This window comes from Gossypium hirsutum, chromosome D04 (assembly GCF_007990345.1).
Source record: "Gossypium hirsutum isolate 1008001.06 chromosome D04, Gossypium_hirsutum_v2.1, whole genome shotgun sequence".
Taxonomy (NCBI): Eukaryota; Viridiplantae; Streptophyta; class Magnoliopsida; order Malvales; family Malvaceae; genus Gossypium; species Gossypium hirsutum.
In genome coordinates this window covers 47552479-47570314 of record NC_053440.1, presented here as the reverse complement: position 1 = coordinate 47570314, position 17836 = coordinate 47552479, and the positions used below count along the sequence as shown (strand labels likewise).

The 17836-nt window shown below is 35.9% G+C and overlaps 1 protein-coding gene and 1 long non-coding RNA gene across 3 annotated transcripts; both read left to right on the top strand.

Annotated features, from left to right (window-relative positions):
• Nucleotides 1-625: 625 nt before the first annotated feature.
• Nucleotides 626-3130, top strand: LOC121215893 (uncharacterized). Its single transcript, XR_005911866.1, has 2 exons — nucleotides 626-2025; nucleotides 2753-3130. It is a non-coding gene; the product is annotated as an uncharacterized lncRNA (long non-coding RNA).
• A 4086-nt stretch (nucleotides 3131-7216) lies between these two features.
• On the top strand, nucleotides 7217-17296 carry LOC107899046 (sulfoquinovosyl transferase SQD2). 2 transcript variants are annotated; one of them, XR_005911865.1, is made up of 12 exons: nucleotides 7217-7409; nucleotides 7612-7678; nucleotides 7994-8064; nucleotides 8214-8331; nucleotides 10869-10942; nucleotides 11097-11152; nucleotides 11238-11321; nucleotides 11438-11525; nucleotides 11602-11679; nucleotides 11865-11921; nucleotides 12039-12604; nucleotides 17084-17296. XR_005911865.1 is itself a non-coding variant. In XM_016824643.2 (11 exons), the coding sequence occupies exons 1-11, from the start codon at nucleotides 7303-7305 to the stop codon at nucleotides 12484-12486; spliced, it is 1248 nt and encodes a 415-aa protein (XP_016680132.2). In that variant the 5' UTR covers nucleotides 7217-7302; the 3' UTR covers nucleotides 12487-12817. The 2 variants fall into 2 exon arrangements, 1 of the variants encoding a protein (XP_016680132.2); XM_016824643.2 differs by lacking the exon at nucleotides 17084-17296 and having other exon boundaries at nucleotides 12039-12817.
• The last annotated feature ends 540 nt before the right edge of the window (nucleotides 17297-17836 follow it).

Genomic DNA, 17836 nt, shown 5'->3' with positions numbered 1-17836 from the left:
TAAACAATGCAACGTAGAGTTGGACGTCACAGGAGATTATCTAAAATTAAACATTCAAGAGCTAAAAGAATTTTTTCGTGACGCATATGAAAATGCCCAAATCTATAAAGACTAAACCAAGGCATTCCATGACCAGAAAATATCCCTCAAACAATTTTTAGTTGGTTAGGAATTGTTACTTTACGACCTTATACTAAGGATTTTTGTAGGTAAACTTTGAACCAAATGGTTTGGTCTTTTTGTTATTACTAAATTGTTTTCTCATGGTGTAGTTGAAATTAAGAGCAAGGAGTCTAAAAAATGTTTCAAAGTCAATGGAAAAAGGTTAAGACCTTTTTACGAGATTTTCCAAGTGTACGTGGTGGAAGAATTAATTCTTGAGGAGCTATACGAATAAAATTTCAGGTCGTCGAGCTAACGACGTTAAACAAAAGACTTTTTGAGAGGTAACCTATATTTATTTTAATTTATTTAATTTTGAATTCAGTTTAATTTAGGTTGAAGATAAAATAAATAAAAACAAGATTATTATTTGATCTATTTTAACATGTTATTTTCCAAGAACGTTGGTAGAGGTTGTCATTTTTTTCGAAAATTGGATTCCAATCTTGGCGTGCCACATCACACCACGCTCAATGTTGTTATTTTTCTTCACAAAGTCAACCCAAATATAAAAAAAATCAAACCCAAATAAAAAAAATCCAAAACCCAAACTAAGCCTAAAAAGGGAAAAGAGAAGAAGAAAAGAATGATCCCAAACCCAATTAGACCAACAAAAAAATGGAGGACAAACGGCCAAATGCGGCCCAAAGAAAAAAAAGAAAAGGAGCCCAAAATAAAACCCAAATCGGGTATTATTAAAAAAAGCCCAAATATTCAAACCCCCTATTTTTCTCTTCTCTTTTTCCCTTTCTCTTCTTCTTCTCCCCCTACATTCTCTAAAACAAAACCCTAAAAACCTTACCTTTCCACATCACTGTTGCCACAATCGACCGCCGATTAGTCTTCCTTTGTCTTTGCCACGTACCACCGCGCCAAAACACCACAAGTTGGAGAAGCATTGTCGCACGTTTTTCTTATTTTTTTCTCCACCATCGTTTACCCCTCCCTTTCGTCATGCACTGTCGCTATTCACATCTCTCCACTACTGAACCTTCAGCCATAAAATCACCACTTTTTCAAAGCCCAACCACTATCATACCTCATCCCATAAATGCCACTATTTTTAAAACCCCCACCACAATCTTTCGAACACTATCGCAACACTCTACACCACTTCCTAAACATCGATCTCCACCACTGTGAACCATCATCGCCAACTATTATCGTGAGCTACCATGACAGATGTTTCCGTTCATTCTTCAAAGCCAACACAAACCATGATTCGTACTAGAAAGTAGGGAGCTAACAAATTCCTGACTTCTCTTAATCGGGGTCACAATTATTTTACAACACTGCCCGTCATCGACATCAATAATGAAGATTCAGAATCATTTCCACTACTACGAATATAAGTTGTTGGACCGAGTCGACAGCGCCATGGAAGACGTTCAACATTAGATGAGGTAGACGACTTACAAGTCCATTTGGACACTTCTGATAGCATAAGGTATAACGTTCAAGACCCCCACTTGTTTTTTCGTTGCTTACATATCCGACAGATCATTTGGACAGAACCAACACCTCCAATTACCATGGTATAAAACCATCGAATCGAAACGAACAACCGCCTTCATGCCAAACAAGGTCAGTCACGGCACGTTCTAGACAACAACCATCACACTAGTAGAGAGGAAAGCCAGAATCAACCCTAAATAGTAGTATTGAGGCTGTTGATATGCCGAGTTTTCCAAATAGCCCGGCTGAAGAGGAGTGCCAACCTCTAAGAGATAATAGGCACGGCCAATGGGGGCGTACTTACACAATATTGCAAGAAACAAGACTATAGGGATTTTTGAATTTCACGACCCCAAAACACCGTACGAGATACGAGGAAATTCAAAATTGTCTTATCTTAATCTGTAGGTATATATTTCTCTTTACCCTTGATACACTTAATATGTGTGATTATGTGTTTAATTATTTTGATGCTATTGGTTGGACGTCATATGCGAATATTAACTATGCTGCATTTTTTAGCTTGTATACAAATTTTATGCAACGTTTAGTTTCGATATAAATGTCGCTAGGACTATTGAAACCCCAAATGTAATTTAATTCAAATTGCTTGGTAATACATTTAGTATGTCAATTTTTGATTTTAACATAGCCATAGGTTTCGTTAACCTTGATGGTGTTCAAATCGACTCATACCATACAACTTTACTCGAGATACCTAGTGATTTTGATGCCAACTCAGCTTACTCATATCTAACTTACTCTTTGCATCGCACTTACAATTCTAAGACCTTTAAAGCCTTACTAGTACATGAACCGACCCTAAGATATATTCATAGATTCTTTGCTTTTAACTATTCGAGTCGAAAACATTCTCTGTTTGTCTTAACTTAGACAAAATTATTTTTCTGGTGGTGCATGCACTCCAATTATAGGGTCAACTTAGGATATTGGCTTGTACGTATTTTTCATGCTATAATTTGGGCCCACCGACCTCTCATACTCGGCCCATACATCACGCATTTAGCCACAAACATTTTTCCATCCGGAATTAATTTTTCATCTCTCACATATTGTCTGGATTCTATGAGTTTGCTTGTCGGCACCCCTATTGCGTTTTGTTTTGTTCCCCTAGGTACATGAACTACTCGAAGCAATAGAGTGTTCTGACGAACACACGATCCGACTCCTACAGAGCAAGAGGAGTAGCCCCCTTCCGCTATGGAAGAGAGACTAAACCACATTGAGGCTCGCCTAGAAACAATAGAAGCCAACATCTCAAGCATCCTCACCATACTGTAAAGTAGTCACTTCCACCATCCTCTGCCTCATTAAAACATACACGAGGAGTACACTTGACCCTATTTTATTTATTTATTATTGCACATTGAGGGCAATATGGACTAAGTAGGGGGTTTGTATGCTTTGCTATTTCTCATTCTTCGTTGCATGTGTTAATTCCCGTATTGAAGTTATTCCCTAAGTTTATTTAAAATTTCAATTCTCATGCTTAGTTAACTTGAATGATTATGTGATTCATGAATAATTACTTACTGCTTAATTTGATTGACAAGTCATTTGTAGAATTGTAAATATTATGACTAAGTCAACATTCCATGAAAATTGTTAGTTTCTTTTTAAACTTGCCTAATAAAAATACTCGAAAAATAACAATAAAAAATAAATTTATATACATACTCCGCTGATAGCTTAGTTATGAGTGAAGAGTTCGGGAATGTAACTGAATTGAGTAACCGGGGTGAGGTGCTTTGGTTGTCATCTCATCTCACCTCAAAAGATTCAAGTGACGAACCGAAACTTGCAAACACTCCATTGATCGAGCTGATGTTAAAAAAATTGTTTGGGATAAGCTGAATTAAGTAATCTGGGTGAGGTGCTTGGGTTGTCATCTCATTTCGCGTAAAAAGATTTGCCTACGTCCTGATCTAGTAAATAAATATACTATTGTTTTGCAATTTTTATTAAAGATTTAATTTGGTGAAATAGTTGATTTTGTTGCATAATGTTAGAATTCTATAAAAATGCTTGTTAGTTAAATTTAACAACTGCTTACTCATGCTTCACTTAAATTGTTTGCATTTTGCTTTGTTGTGAGATGAGACTTAATTTCAGAGCAAGTTGTGAAATTGTTTCTAGTATGGGAATACATAACATGCTTAAGGACAAGCATCAGCTAAGTAGGGGGATTTAATAACAAGCTGAATTTGTATGTTTAACGCACCCAATTTTGGTAATTTTTGATATCGAGTCTGTAATTTTTTGTTTAATTTTATTAGGTATGCAATTGGAGCATCAAAATTCGAGTTAACAAGAAAAATGGGATAAATTGGAGTACAAGCAATAAAAGGGGGTTAAATTGAAAATCTTGTGAAATTTATGGCTGATCAGATTTTCTATTTGAATTTGTAAAAACTAGATTTAGAAAAAAAAATCTGATAGAATATTTGACTTTAGTGGGTTGGTTGTTAGATAATTCAGGCTAAGTTTAGCATACGGAATATATATAAATATCTTGTATGGTAGCTTGAAAAAAATACACTGGAGATTGAATAAAATATAGTTTGTTTTCTCTAATCTCTTTCCTACGTCTATAGCAAAAAAATTGTGAGCATTCTGCCATTTCATTTTCTTTTCCTTGTTTCTTCACATTTTTGGTTCAATTGTTTCTCAAGTCTTTTCTTCTTTCCACCCTTCATCATTGCCATTATATTCCTTCCCATAAACCAACAAAGCATGATTAATCTCAGGCTCAACTAATTTCCTTTTAGCTTTAGCCCATTTATCATTTTGACAAAAAAATCGTGAGATATGAACCCGTACTAAAAAACGTTTCAACACAGTATTTGCTATCTCTCCGGTATATGTGATAATTACAATTGTCCCTTAAAGTTAATTCAATTTCAACTCAAAGTGTACATTGGATGGGAGTTGTATTGGCGTACAGTTGGAAAATCGGGTCAGTCATTTACCGTATTCGAGTTCCGTCAAGGGAGGCAGTGGTTGGATTTAAATGATCCACACGATTGAGGTCGTTAATTCGAGTTGGGCTTTCTAGATCGCAAGGCTATTAAAATCTTAAATTACGGGCACGTGTTACGTGATTAGAAAATTGGCAAGGGTCAATTTGCAGATTGTACCGGAACCGACTACACAAGGAAAAGTTGGCGGTTGAGGCGTCCTTGACCACTATAACCAACTTATCGTTTGGAAAGGAAAATCTATTTTTGAAGGATTGATTTGATTTCAGAGTGTACCGAGGCTAAGGCTAAACATTAATATATTTGATTCACCGATTTGATTTAATTTCCATAATTTTATTTTGCAATCATTATTGTGTTATTATTTTATTTTATATTATATTATTTTTATTTGATTTATCAACTAAATTCCCCTCTTTTATTTATTTTACAACTCTGCACGCACAGGTCGTAGGCATGATAGCTGCTTGGACTTAGAAATCTAGTCACGTAAATAGGAAAATTAGAAATCCCAATCCCCGTGGGATCAACCCTACTACTCTATACTACTATTTAATTAAGTTAAAGCGTAGGAAATTATATTTGGTGGTTTCAACGCCCATCAGGCATGTTATTCCATAACCCGATATATGCATCATTTCAAACATTCAAAGCCCGACTCGACCCATTTGTTTAGATTCATTTTTTCAACAACCATTTATTCAAGTTCATTGTGCACATGAAATAAAATATAAAATACAAAATAAATAATTTTTTTATAAAATACATTAAATTTATTTGAAAATATAAATTTTTATATAATTTTTTAGAAATTATAAAAAAATATTTAATTACTAGATATATACTGTCAAAATGGAATTGGACAAATGGTTGTCTAAATTCATTGTGCACGTGAAATAAAAATTCTTAAAATTTTAAAAGAATCAAAATAATTAAAAAAATCCAAAGTACCTAAAATTTAATTTTTGAAAAAAATTATACTATAACTTTTTGAAATTATAAAAGTATAAATTTACTAGAAATTCTTATTCAGAAATGAATTTGGACAAATGGTTCTCCAAATTTAAATGAATTGGACAACCACTTGTCTAAGTTCATTATGCACGTAGAATAAAAAATAAAGTTCCCAAAATTTATAATTTTTTATTTTGAAAAATATTTTTATTATTTTTTAGTACACATGTCAACATTTTATTGGCTATCAACCCAAAATCTAATGATGTTAGTCAAGTACCAATAAAAATTTCTAATTTGGCTTACGTTTTCCAAATTTAGCTGCTAGTTAGGTAAAAAAAAATAGATACCAAATAAATACAAATTGCCAAGTTAAGGGTCACAATATATATTAACCCAATATAATATTTGATAATTTTATGTATATACATTTATTTTAGGGTAAACTACATAGATAGTCACCCAACTATAAACAAAATTATTTTAGGCACCCAAAATAAAAAATTTGGAATTTAAGCACCTACGTTACATATTTCGATCATTTTGATGACTCCTATTAAAAATCACAAACAACAAGCTAATATGACAGTTAAAAATCAATATAATAACAAATTTAACGCTAAATTTTTATTATATCAATTTATTCATAATTTTAAAAAATTAACCCTCAAAATTTACAAATGGTTTTAATTTGATCCTAGTTTTAAAAATTGAAAGAAATATATAAAAATATATTAAAATACATAATTATTTTTTAAAAAATATAATAATAAATTTAAATTTAAATTAATAATATTAATATTAATATTAATTTATTTAATATAATTATATTTATTTAATATTAATATTAATATTAATATTAATATGAAATTTAAATTTATTATTATATATTTTTTGAAAATATTTATGTATTTTATATATTTCTTTGAATTTTTTAGAATTAGGATCAAATTGAGACCATTTGTAAAATTTGAGGGTTAATTTTTTAAAATTATGGCTAAATTAATATAATATGTAAAAGTTTAGGGCTAAATTTGTTATTATACTGGTTTTATTAACTCTCATGTTAGCTTGCCGTTTGTTATTTTAACGGGAGTTGCCAAAATGACGAATTATGTAACACGAGTACTTAAATTGCAATTTTTTTTTTATTATTTTGAATGCCCAAAATAAAAATTTTTCATAATTGAGTGCGGTTTACCGTTTATTATATATTTCTTTTATTACATTTTTAAATATAAATAAATTAACATATTTTTAATAATTATATTATAGTATATTTAATTTAATTTCATATTAATTGCATAATACATAAAAGAAAAGAAGAGAAAACAATGTATTGTAATTTTTTCAAATATTGAATAATGAGATAATCCAATACTTTTTTTTGATACATGTAGGAATATATTAGTATCGTTTTGACTTTGGCATATGAAATTTTTGCATAATATATATCCAAATACCATTTAAGATTAAGCATATACTCAGTGAGCATCCCTTTGATATTCCTTTCAATTTCAAGTTCAAGAGAATATCCGTTCTCTAGGCACTTCAGATTCCTTTTACAATCCCATGTTATGCAAATATATACTTGTACTTATCTCTCTCTCTTTCTTTAATTTTTTTTTTTTTTTATTCTATTTTTTTTTTTTTTTTCATACCATTAGCCTGATTTGTAAAATATAAGAGTGAGAGGAATAGAACGTTAGCTGCTGTTGCTAGAGCTTCTGAAATGACTATTACGGAGGTGAGGGAAGAGGAAAATCCTCCCTTGATTGATCCTGGGAACGACTCCAAGCATCGTCGTATTGCTCTTTTTGTTGAGCCTTCTCCTTTCCCGTGAGTCTCTCTCCCTTCCCTTTGTATAACTTTGTTTATCATTCTTCGGATGCTAATGATATTGTTAGTGACTGAGTGGTACATTTCATGGTTGTAATTATGTACCTTCGCTATTAGCTAAACAATCTTGGTGTACCTGTTACCTACTCTTAGTATGTCAAAACTTGGCACTCACTGATTGCATTTCATTCCATGTTTGCAGATATGTGTCAGGGTATAAGAACAGGTTCCAGAATTTTATAAGATATTTAAGGGAAATGGGAGATGAGGTATGCTCGTTATATCTGTGAAGTTATGCTTGATAATTTGTTAGCTAAATTAGTTTATAGCTGTACCTTTAGATGATATGCCATGCAAGTTTTAATCCAAGTCCCCACACTCCCATACTGGCACATATTGTACAATGATTGTGTTTATCTCGTTACCTTTTCATTTGTTTCAAGTAATTTCTAATGTCAGGTGCTTGATTTAGCTTAAGTTCATCCTCAGTTAACAGTGGCTAGCAGTTATGACCAACAGTTTACTGTAGTTCGTAGAAATGTTCTTGAATGATGAACTAAAAGCAATGGCATTGGTCCTTATAGGTAATGGTTGTAACAACACATGAAGGGGTACCACAAGAGTTCTACGGGGCCAAGTTGGTTGGATCAAGAAGGTTAGTGTAATCAACCAAGTTCAAGTTATAGTCTATACTTGGCTACGTAACTGTATGTTTTAACTATTTCATTAGCTTATTCCTTGGATATTCTTTCCCCCACTGTTTCTGTATATAATATTATATAATTTTCTTTCTACGAATTGCAGCTTCCCCTGTCCTTGGTATCAGAATGTGCCCCTTTCTTTGGCTCTAAGTCCAAGAATAATCTCAGAAGTTTCCCAGTTTAAGCCTGATATAATACATGCCTCTTCACCTGGGATCATGGTACACGTGTAATTGTTGCTATGCGAGTTATTGTTGATAGATTATTATGATTTCTTTTTGAGAGCGAAATGTTAATGAGGAAATATGTTAGAATTGTGTGACCCAAATTTTAAGAGATTGTTTGCAAGTCAAGTTAAGTAAAAATATATTTTCTTTCTAGAAGATTTAGTATTTATTAGTATAATATATTTAGCATTTATTAGTATAGTTTATTTGACTTACTAATTTAGCCTATAAATAGGCTCCTTTACAATCTTAGAATTAAGAGACACCCATTAGATTAGAACTCATAACACATTCAGAGAATTTTGTGTTTACGTTTGAGGGTTCTTTGTTTTTCGGGTTTTCGGGGTTTAGTTTTTATCTCCATCTTTTGTACTCTTCATTCTTTTGCCATTATAGTAAAATTACCTTTGCCCGTGGTTTTTTATCCTCTTTTGAGGGGTTTTTCCATGTTAAATTTGTGTGTTCATCTTCTCAATTTCTTCTACTATTTTTACTTGTTCGTTGCTTAATCGGGACGATCCTAATAAGTGGTATCAGAGCTAGTTTAACTTTCATAGATCAGCCCGGTCAGAGATGGCAGCAACAAGGTTTGAAATTGAGAAGTTCGATGGTAAGACAAATTTCAATCTGTGGCAAGTTCGGATGATGGCAATTCTAGTTCAAAATGGCTTGAAAAAGGTTGTTACAGGGAAAAAGCCTGAGAATCTAAATCAAACAGAATGGGAAGAGCTTGATGAAAAGGCCTTGTCTGCAATCCAGTTGTGCCTCGCGAATACAATATTGCAGGAGGTATTGATGGAGAAGACCTCATTCGCCTTGTGGAAAAGGTTAGAAACTCTTTATGCGACTAAGTCTCTGGCTAACCATTTAGTGTTGAAACAACGTCTATTTACGTTTCGCATGAACGAAGGTGAGCTTCTTAAAGATCACATCAGTCAATTCATTACTCTTTTAAATGATTTAAAGAACGATGAGGTTCATATTGACGATGAAGATCAAGCTATGCTATTATTGTGCTCTTTACCCTCTTCATACAAGTCTTTCAGGGAGACCCTGATTTATGGCAGAGACAAACTCTCGTTCGAAGATGTGAAAGGTCATTTGTTGAGTAGAGACAAACTCGACAATGAGTTTGATTTGAATAGCAAAGCAGATAGACAAGCTTCCGTTTTGGTAGCATCAAAGAAACGAGACAAAAGGTGTCGCTATTGCAAAAAGTTAGGTCACGTCAAAGCAGATTGTTTTAAACTGCGAAATAAAAGAGCTGCTGAGAGTAACGAGGAAGATGTAGCTGGTGCTAATTTGGTCGATGAAAGCGGTGATGATTTCTTGTTAGTGTCAACGAGCGATAACTCCAAGCTTACGTCTGAGTGGATCCTAGATTCAGGATGTTCTTTCCACATGTGTCCCAATAGAGAATGGTTCTCCACATACAGTTCAGTTGAAGGTGGAGTTGTGCACATGGGAAACGATTCATCTAGTAAAATAATCGGTATTGGTACTATTAAAATTAGGATACACGATGGGACGATTAGGACACTCTCAGATGTCAGGTATGTACCTGATTTACGAAAGAATCTCATCTCCTTGAGTATTTTAGACTTGAAAGGATGCAGAATCAACATCGAGTCGAGCGACATTAAAGTATCTCGTGGAGCTCTCGTTTTGTTAAAAGGTAAAAGAACCGGCAGTCTTTATATTCTGGAAGGTTCTACAGTGACCGGTGAAATCGGACGTCCCTCGTCCGTTACGGAGTCAAAGTCAACTCATTTGAAGCGGAGGCAACTTGGTCATAGGAGGGAAAAAGGTATGACCGTTTCGTTGAAGAGAGGTTCTCTTTTGGATGCAGGTTTTGAAAAGTTAGGGCACTGTATTTGTGAAAATCAGACCCGGGTTAGTTTTGATTTAGCAGTGCACAAGTCGAAGGCTAGAAGTCTTCCAGCTTCTAAGCATAGATTCGACTCAGTTAATTCCCTGCATAGTTCAAGATAGGCCCGTGGCGGGTTTTGGCAAAGATGGCATTGAAAGAATTCGTGTCAAGGTGGAGATTGTTAGAATTGTGTGACCCAAATTCTAAGAGATTGCTTGCAAGTCAAGTTAAACAAAAATATATTTTCTTTCTAGAAGATTTAGTATTTATTAGTATAATATATTTAGCATTTATTAGTATAGTTTATTTGACTTACTAATTTAGCCTATAAATAGGCTCCTTTACAATCTTAGAATTAAGAGACACCCATTAGATTAGAACTCATAACACATTCAGAGAATTTTGTGTTTACGTTTGAGGGTTCTTTGTTTTTCGGGTTTTCGGGGTTTAGTTTTTATCTCCATCTTTTGTACTCTTCATTCTTTTGCCATTATAGTAAAATTATCTTTGCCCGTGGTTTTTTATCCTCTTTTGAGGGGTTTTTCCACGTTAAATTTGTGTGTTCATCTTCTCAATTTCTTCTACTATTTTTACTTGTTCGTTGCTTAATTGGGACGATCCTAACAAAATACATTCCTGATTTATACTAACTGCATTCCAGGTTTTTGGTGCTCTCGCTATTGCAAAACTACTCTCTGTACCCATAGTGATGTCATATCACACCCATGTTCCAGTGTGAGTTTGATTCTTCTTTGGTTCACCTGTTAAATCCTTGATGCCACTCAACTCATTTGTTACTTTTTGGAAGGTTTACCATTGCAGGTTTAAAACTACTCGAGCTGTTATATGGACCTGACGCCCAAATCTAACTTTTTGTTTCATTCTACAGATATATCCCAAGATACACATTTAGTTGGTTGGTTAAACCTATGTGGTTAATAATAAGTGCGTAAGATGCCTTCTTTTCCCTCATTTTTAGTCAATTTCCATGCCTAAGTCTGAGCAATGACAGTTCCTTTGTCCCTATCAGAATTTCTTCACAGAGCAGCTGATCTCACACTGGTTCCATCAGCTGCAATTGCGAGGGATCTCCAAGAAGCTAAGGTAACTTCAGGTAAACATAGTACATTATCAAATTCAAAATAGCTTTATCCAATTTAACTTGGCTTTGCATTAATCTATGTAGCTGAATCTTAGGCTAACCAGCTTTTTATATGTCAATACTTCTAGCTAATAAGATTCGCCTTTGGAACAAGGGTGTGGATTCTGAAAGTTTCCACCCTCGATATTACTCTCATGAAATGCGATTAAGATTGAGGTGCTGTGTTTAATCTTTATTTTCTTCCTCTCCTCAATTACAGCTTTGTAATGCTATATATTTTTTCTTTATACAGCAATGGTGAACCAGAAAAACCACTAATAATTCATGTTGGACATGTTGGAGTTGAGAAGAGCTTAGATTTCCTCAAAAGGTACCATTTATGAATTGCATGAAAAATTGTTGCTAATAGTTTCCTTTATAATCATTTGTGGTACATAATACCATGTCATAGCTGAAAAGAAGAAACAGAGTTCTGTCAGATTTTCATTGCAACCATTACTCTTCCAATGCATGAATTTTGCAGAATTTTAACATTGGGAATATATGATTGTACAGTGTTATGGACAGGCTTCCAGAAGCAAGAATTGCTTTTATTGGGGATGGACCGTACAGGTAATCCGTTTAATGTTCATGAATTTAACTACACTCTGGAGGAATATCTATATCTTCTATTAGCTGGCTCAAATTGAATATCGTACTCACTCCCAAAATAAGATGTGTTGTTTGCAGGGAAGAGCTAGAAAAATTGTTTACAGGCATGCCCGCAGTTTTTACAGGGATGTTACAAGGTGAAGAGCTGTCTGAGGCATATGCAAGTGGGGATGTGTTTGTGATACCTTCGGAGTCGGAGACGCTCGGACTTGTTGTTTTGGAGGCCATGTCATCAGGAATCTCAGTGGTAGGTGCTCGTACTGGGGGAATCCCGGATATAATTCCTGCAGAGCAGGAGGGCAAAACCGGCTTTCTCTTTACTCCTAGAGATATTGAGGACTGCATGAGCAAACTGGTGCCCCTGTTACAAAATAAGGAACTGAGAGAAACCATAGGCAAAGCTGCACGTGAAGAAATGGAGAAGTATGATTGGAAAGCAGCCACTAAAACGATACGCAATGAACAGTACGAAGCTGCCATTTGGTTTTGGAGGAAGAAGAGAGCTGAGGCACTGGGACCTTGTTGAGCACTGGCCTGCAATGCAACAAACTTCCAGCGGCAGCAGACCAGCTTTAGAATCGAATAGGAGCTGCTTGTTTCATTTTGTTTATTTTGATTTTTTTTTGTAAAGCAATCAAGTTGACATGTAACTTGATTTCTAGAGTTAGTAAGATATGAAAATGATGGATGTAATAGCTGATTTATTTTCAGCTTTTGACTTGTATTATTTTAGTTGGCAACTTGCCAAATTTGGTGGGAGTAGTTACGTTTAGGTAACTGACTTGCTTTTGTATCTCCTTTATATTTTGAAATGGAAATGGAATGAAAGCTGATGGGGAACTTTTCTCATTCGGTTACTTGCTGCTTCTCTTTGGATTTTCATTTTGTTCTTTTGTTTTGTTTTGCTTCCTGTTTTTCATGAGCTTATGCTCTTTGTTGTTCATTGTTGCTGCTGCCATTGTTCCAACAAATGGTAATCAGAGCCTCTTGTCTTTGAGGACCTCTATTGTTTAAGTTTTTTTTTTGTTTCAAAATAAACTTAAAAATCGTGTTTGTCAAACTAGTTTCAGCAACATGAGCTTTGCACCTCCTCCACCACCAATTTTTGCTGGAGAAAACTACCACATTTGGGTAGTTAAAATGAAAACTTACCTCCAAGCACTTGATCTGTGGAGTGCAGTTGAAAATGATGTCGAGCCACCACCACTGAGAGCAAATCCAACCATTGCTCATATCAGGCAACATGGTGAGGAGCGAGCCAAGAAGCATAAAGCCATGGCCTGCCTACAGAATGGAGTGTCTGATGTGATTTTTACTCGCATCATGGCCTGTGACTCACCCAAACAAGCTTGGGACAAGGTAAAAGAGGAGTTCATGGGATCAGACAAGACTAGGCAGCAACAAGTCATCAACCTTAGAAGGGAATTTGAAAATTTGAAGATGAAGGAGTCAGAAACTATCAAGCAATATTCTGATAGGATTATGGCTACAGTCAATAATATTAGACTCCTTGGAGAAGATTTCAGTGACAGTAGGGTTGTTGAGAAGGTTATTACCACATTACCTGAAAGGTTTGAGTCAAAAATCTCCTCATTAGAGGACTCGAGAGATCTCACAACCATTTCGTTGTCTGAGTTGGTTAACTCACTCTATGTACTTGAGCAAAGAAGAGCAAGTAGGCAGGAGGAGAGTCCTGAAGGTGCTTTTCAAGCAAAGGTCAAAGAAGGCTCCAGCTCAAGTCAGAAAGCTAAGAAGCCTTGGTTTGAAAAGAGGGAAAGATCAAAGAAAGATGCCGGTAGAAGGAGGTTTCCACCATGCGTTCACTGCAAGAAGACTAATCATTTGGAGAAGTATTGCTGGACCAGACCAGACATACAGTGCAAAAGCTGTAAGAAGTATAGCCATCATGAGAAAATCTGTAGAAGTCATGAGAAGGCACAAGCACAGCCAGTACAAGCCAAGTCTGCCGAGGATGTCCAAGCTCAGGAGGAGCATGTATTTACAGCTTCATGTTTTGCAGCTAACAGCAAGAGCAGTTGGCTTGTGGATAGTGGCTGCTCACACCACATGGCTGCAGATGAGAGCCTTTTCAAGAACATTGACAGGAGCTTTGTCTCGAAGGTCAGGATAGGCAATGGCAACTTGATTGAAGCAAAAGGAAGAGGTGATGTGGTGATTCACACTGGTTCAGGTAACAAAATCATTTCTGATGTGCTCTATGTGCCAGAAATAGACCAAAATTTACTCAGTGTAGGCCAGCTAGTCAAGAAAGGCTTTTCACTAGTTTTCAAGAATGATTCTTGTGTTATAAGTGATACTCATGGTAGGGAGATTGTCTCAGCACCTATGGGAGACAAATGTTTTATGCTGGATGTGAGTCAGCTTGAGAAAAGTGCCTATACAAGCTCAGTTGACAATACTGATCTTTGGCACAAGAGGTTTGGCCATGTTAACCTCAAATCACTTGATTTGCTGCACAAAATGAACATGACAGAGGACATGGTGAAGGTTAGTGCAAGTGAAGGTGTTTGTGAAGTGTATCGGCTTGGCAAGCAGGCCAGGTTGCCTTTTCCAGTAAACTAAGCATGAAGGGCTCGAAAAAGACTTGAGTTGGTGCACTCAGATGTCTGTGGACCAATGAAGACGCCTTCACTGAATGGCAGTAAGTATTTTATACTGTTTATTGATGATCTGGCCAGATTTTGCTGGGTTTATTTCATGAAACAGAAGTCAGAAGTGTTTGAAGTTTTTGGAAAGTTCAAGGCATTGGCAGAAAATCAAACAGGCTGTAGGATTAAGGCCTTGAGGACAGACAATGGTTCTGAATACTTGTCTGAAAGATTTTAGAAGCTATATGAGCAGGCTGGGATTCATCATCAATTGACCACAGTGTATACTCCTCAGCAAAATAGAGTATCTGAGAGGAAGAACAGGACAGTGATGAACATGACCAGATGTTTGTTGTTTCAAAGCAAGCTTCCAAGCATTTTTTGGGCTGAAGGTGTCAACACCTCAGTGTACCTGCTCAATAGGCTGCCAACACATGCTGTGAATGATAAAACTCCTTTTGAAGCATGGTATGATCTTAAACCAACTGTTTCCCATTTAAAAGTATTTGGTTGCATGTGTTTTGTACTTGTCCCTGCAGAAAGAAGAACCAAGCTCGAGAAGAGGTCAGTTCCTGGTATATTTGTTGGCTACAGTAGCTGCAAGAAGGGCTACAGAGTATTTGATCCCTCAACCAAGAAGATTTTGGTAAGCAGGGATGTCAAATTTGATGAAGGAAGGTTTTGGAGTCTAGATGGCTCTAATACAAGTCAGTTTGAAGAAGAGCAGATTGACAGCAATCTGGAATTGGTAGAAAATGAAGTCAGTAATGCCAATGTAGATGATGCTCCTGTGAGAGGGACCAGGTCTATTGCTGATATCTACCAAAGATGCAATGTGGCCATTGTTAAGCCTTCAAGCTATGAAGAAGCTGCAAGAAGCAAGAGCTGGAAGAAGGCTATGGAGGCTGAAATCGACATGATCCATAAGAATGACACTTGGGATCTGGTAGATAGACCTGATCAAAAGAAGGTCATAGGTGTCAAGTGGGTTTTCAGGGCCAAGTTCAATGCAGATGGCTCTCTGAACAAGCACAAGGTAAGGCTTGTGGTGAAAGGGTACAATCAACAGTTTGGCATTGATTTTGAGGAGACATTTGCTCCAGTGGCAAGGCTGGATACCATAAAGCTTCTGTTTGCCTTCGCTGCACAGAAACAGTGGAAGGTCCATCAACTTGATGTCAAGTCAGCTTTCCTGAATGGCTTCCTTAAAGAGGAAATTTATGTTGAACAGCCTGATGGATTTAAAGTCCAAGGAAAGGAGGACAAGGTTTACAAGCTGAAGAAGGCACTCTATGGACTAAAACAGGCTCCTCGAGCCTGGTATGACAGGATAGATGATTGCCTGTCTAGGCTCAATTTCGAGAAAAGTTTGAGTGAGCCAACTTTATTTATAAAGAAGTCTAAAGATGAGACTTTACTGATTGTCTCAATATATGTGGATGATCTATTAGTGACTGGAAGCAGGGTCGATTTGATTCAGGAGTTCAAGAAGAATATGCAAGACATGTTTGACATGACAGACTTGGGAATCATGACTTACTTTCTTGGTATGGAAGTAGACCAGTCTGATCAAGGCATTTTTATCAGCCAGCATGCATTTGCCTTGAAAATTCTCACTAAGTTTCATATGGAAAACAGCAAACCAGTGAGCACACCATTAGCTGTGGGAGAGAAACTAAGCAGCTTTGGAAATGAAGAAAAGGTAGATGAAAAGGAGTATAGAAGCTTGATTGGCTGTTTACTTTACTTGACAGCAACCAGACCTGACCTTATGCATTCAGTTAGTCTACTGTCCAGATTCATGCACAGCTGCAATACAACTCATTTGAAAGCAGCAAAGAGAATACTCAGGTATGTCAAAGGTACTTTGAAGTTTGGTGTAATGTTCAAGAAAGGAAGTGAGGTGAAATTAACTGGCTACTCAGATAGTGACTGGGGTGGATCAGTTGATGATATGAGAAGTACTTCAGGCTACTTCTTTACACTTGGTTCGGGAGTTTTCAGTTGGAGTTCAAAGAAGCAACAAACTGTTGCTCAGTCTACTGCTGAAGCCGAATACATAGCAGCAGCTGCAGTAGTGAATCAAGCCATTTGGCTTAGGAAGTTGCTATGTGATTTGAATGAAGAACAGCTTGAGCCTACTGAAATTATGGTGGATAACCAGTCAGCAGTTGCCATCTCCAAAAATCCTGTTTTTCATGGCAAAACCAAACATTTTAAGCTCAAGTTTTACTTTGTTCGAGAAATTGTTCAATCCAAAGAAGTGTGTCTTATACATTGCAGCTCACAAGATCAATTGGCTGACATTTTGACAAAGCCTCTTGGCACAATCAGGTTTGAATTCTTACGAGATTCGATTGGTGTTTGTTGCCTACAGTCCAAGGAGGAGTGTTGAGCATTGGCCTGCAATGCAACAAACTTCCAGCGGCAGCAGACCAGCTTTAGAATCGAATAGGAGCTGCTTGTTTCATTTTGTTTATTTTGATTTTTTTTTTGTAAAGCAATCAAGTTGACATGTAACTTGATTTCTAGAGTTAGTAAGATATGAAAATGATGGATGTAATAGCTGATTTATTTTCAGCTTTTGACTTGTATTATTTTAGTTGGCAACTTGCCAAATTTGGTGGGAGTAGTTACGTTTAGGTAACTGACTTGCTTTTGTATCTCCTTTATATTTTGAAATGGAAATGGAATGAAAGCTGATGGGGAACTTTTCTCATTCGGTTACTTGCTGCTTCTCTTTGGATTTTCATTTTGTTCTTTTGTTTTGTTTTACTTCCTGTTTTTCATGAGCTTATGCTCTTTGTTGTTCATTGTTGCTGCTGCCATTGTTCCAACAGACCTCTGCAGTGGCTTACAGAACGCCTTTTCCCATCCCCAGCAATCAACTTTAGGTGATTTAGATATATTATATAGATTTGGTCAGTAGAATTTTAAGGAATTAGCATGTTGATAGGGATTGTGAACTTGTTCAGGGCTTCAAAGAGGCTCTTCTATGGTGTGTGTGTGTGTGTGTGTGTGTTTTATTTTTTTGCCTTAGCAATATGTTAATTTGTTGCACACTATGGGCTTGAAATGATCTATTTGAAAATATTGGAATAAAATAGAATGGTTGTTTCATTGTATGAAACTTTTAGCTAAACTTTAACGAACTAAAATTTCAATGCATATATGGTTTCCCTGCAATAATACTTAAAAACTTCAACCCACTCATTATCTACTCCCTTCTCTGTGATGAATGAAGGGAAACCCTTCTCTGCTGGTCGA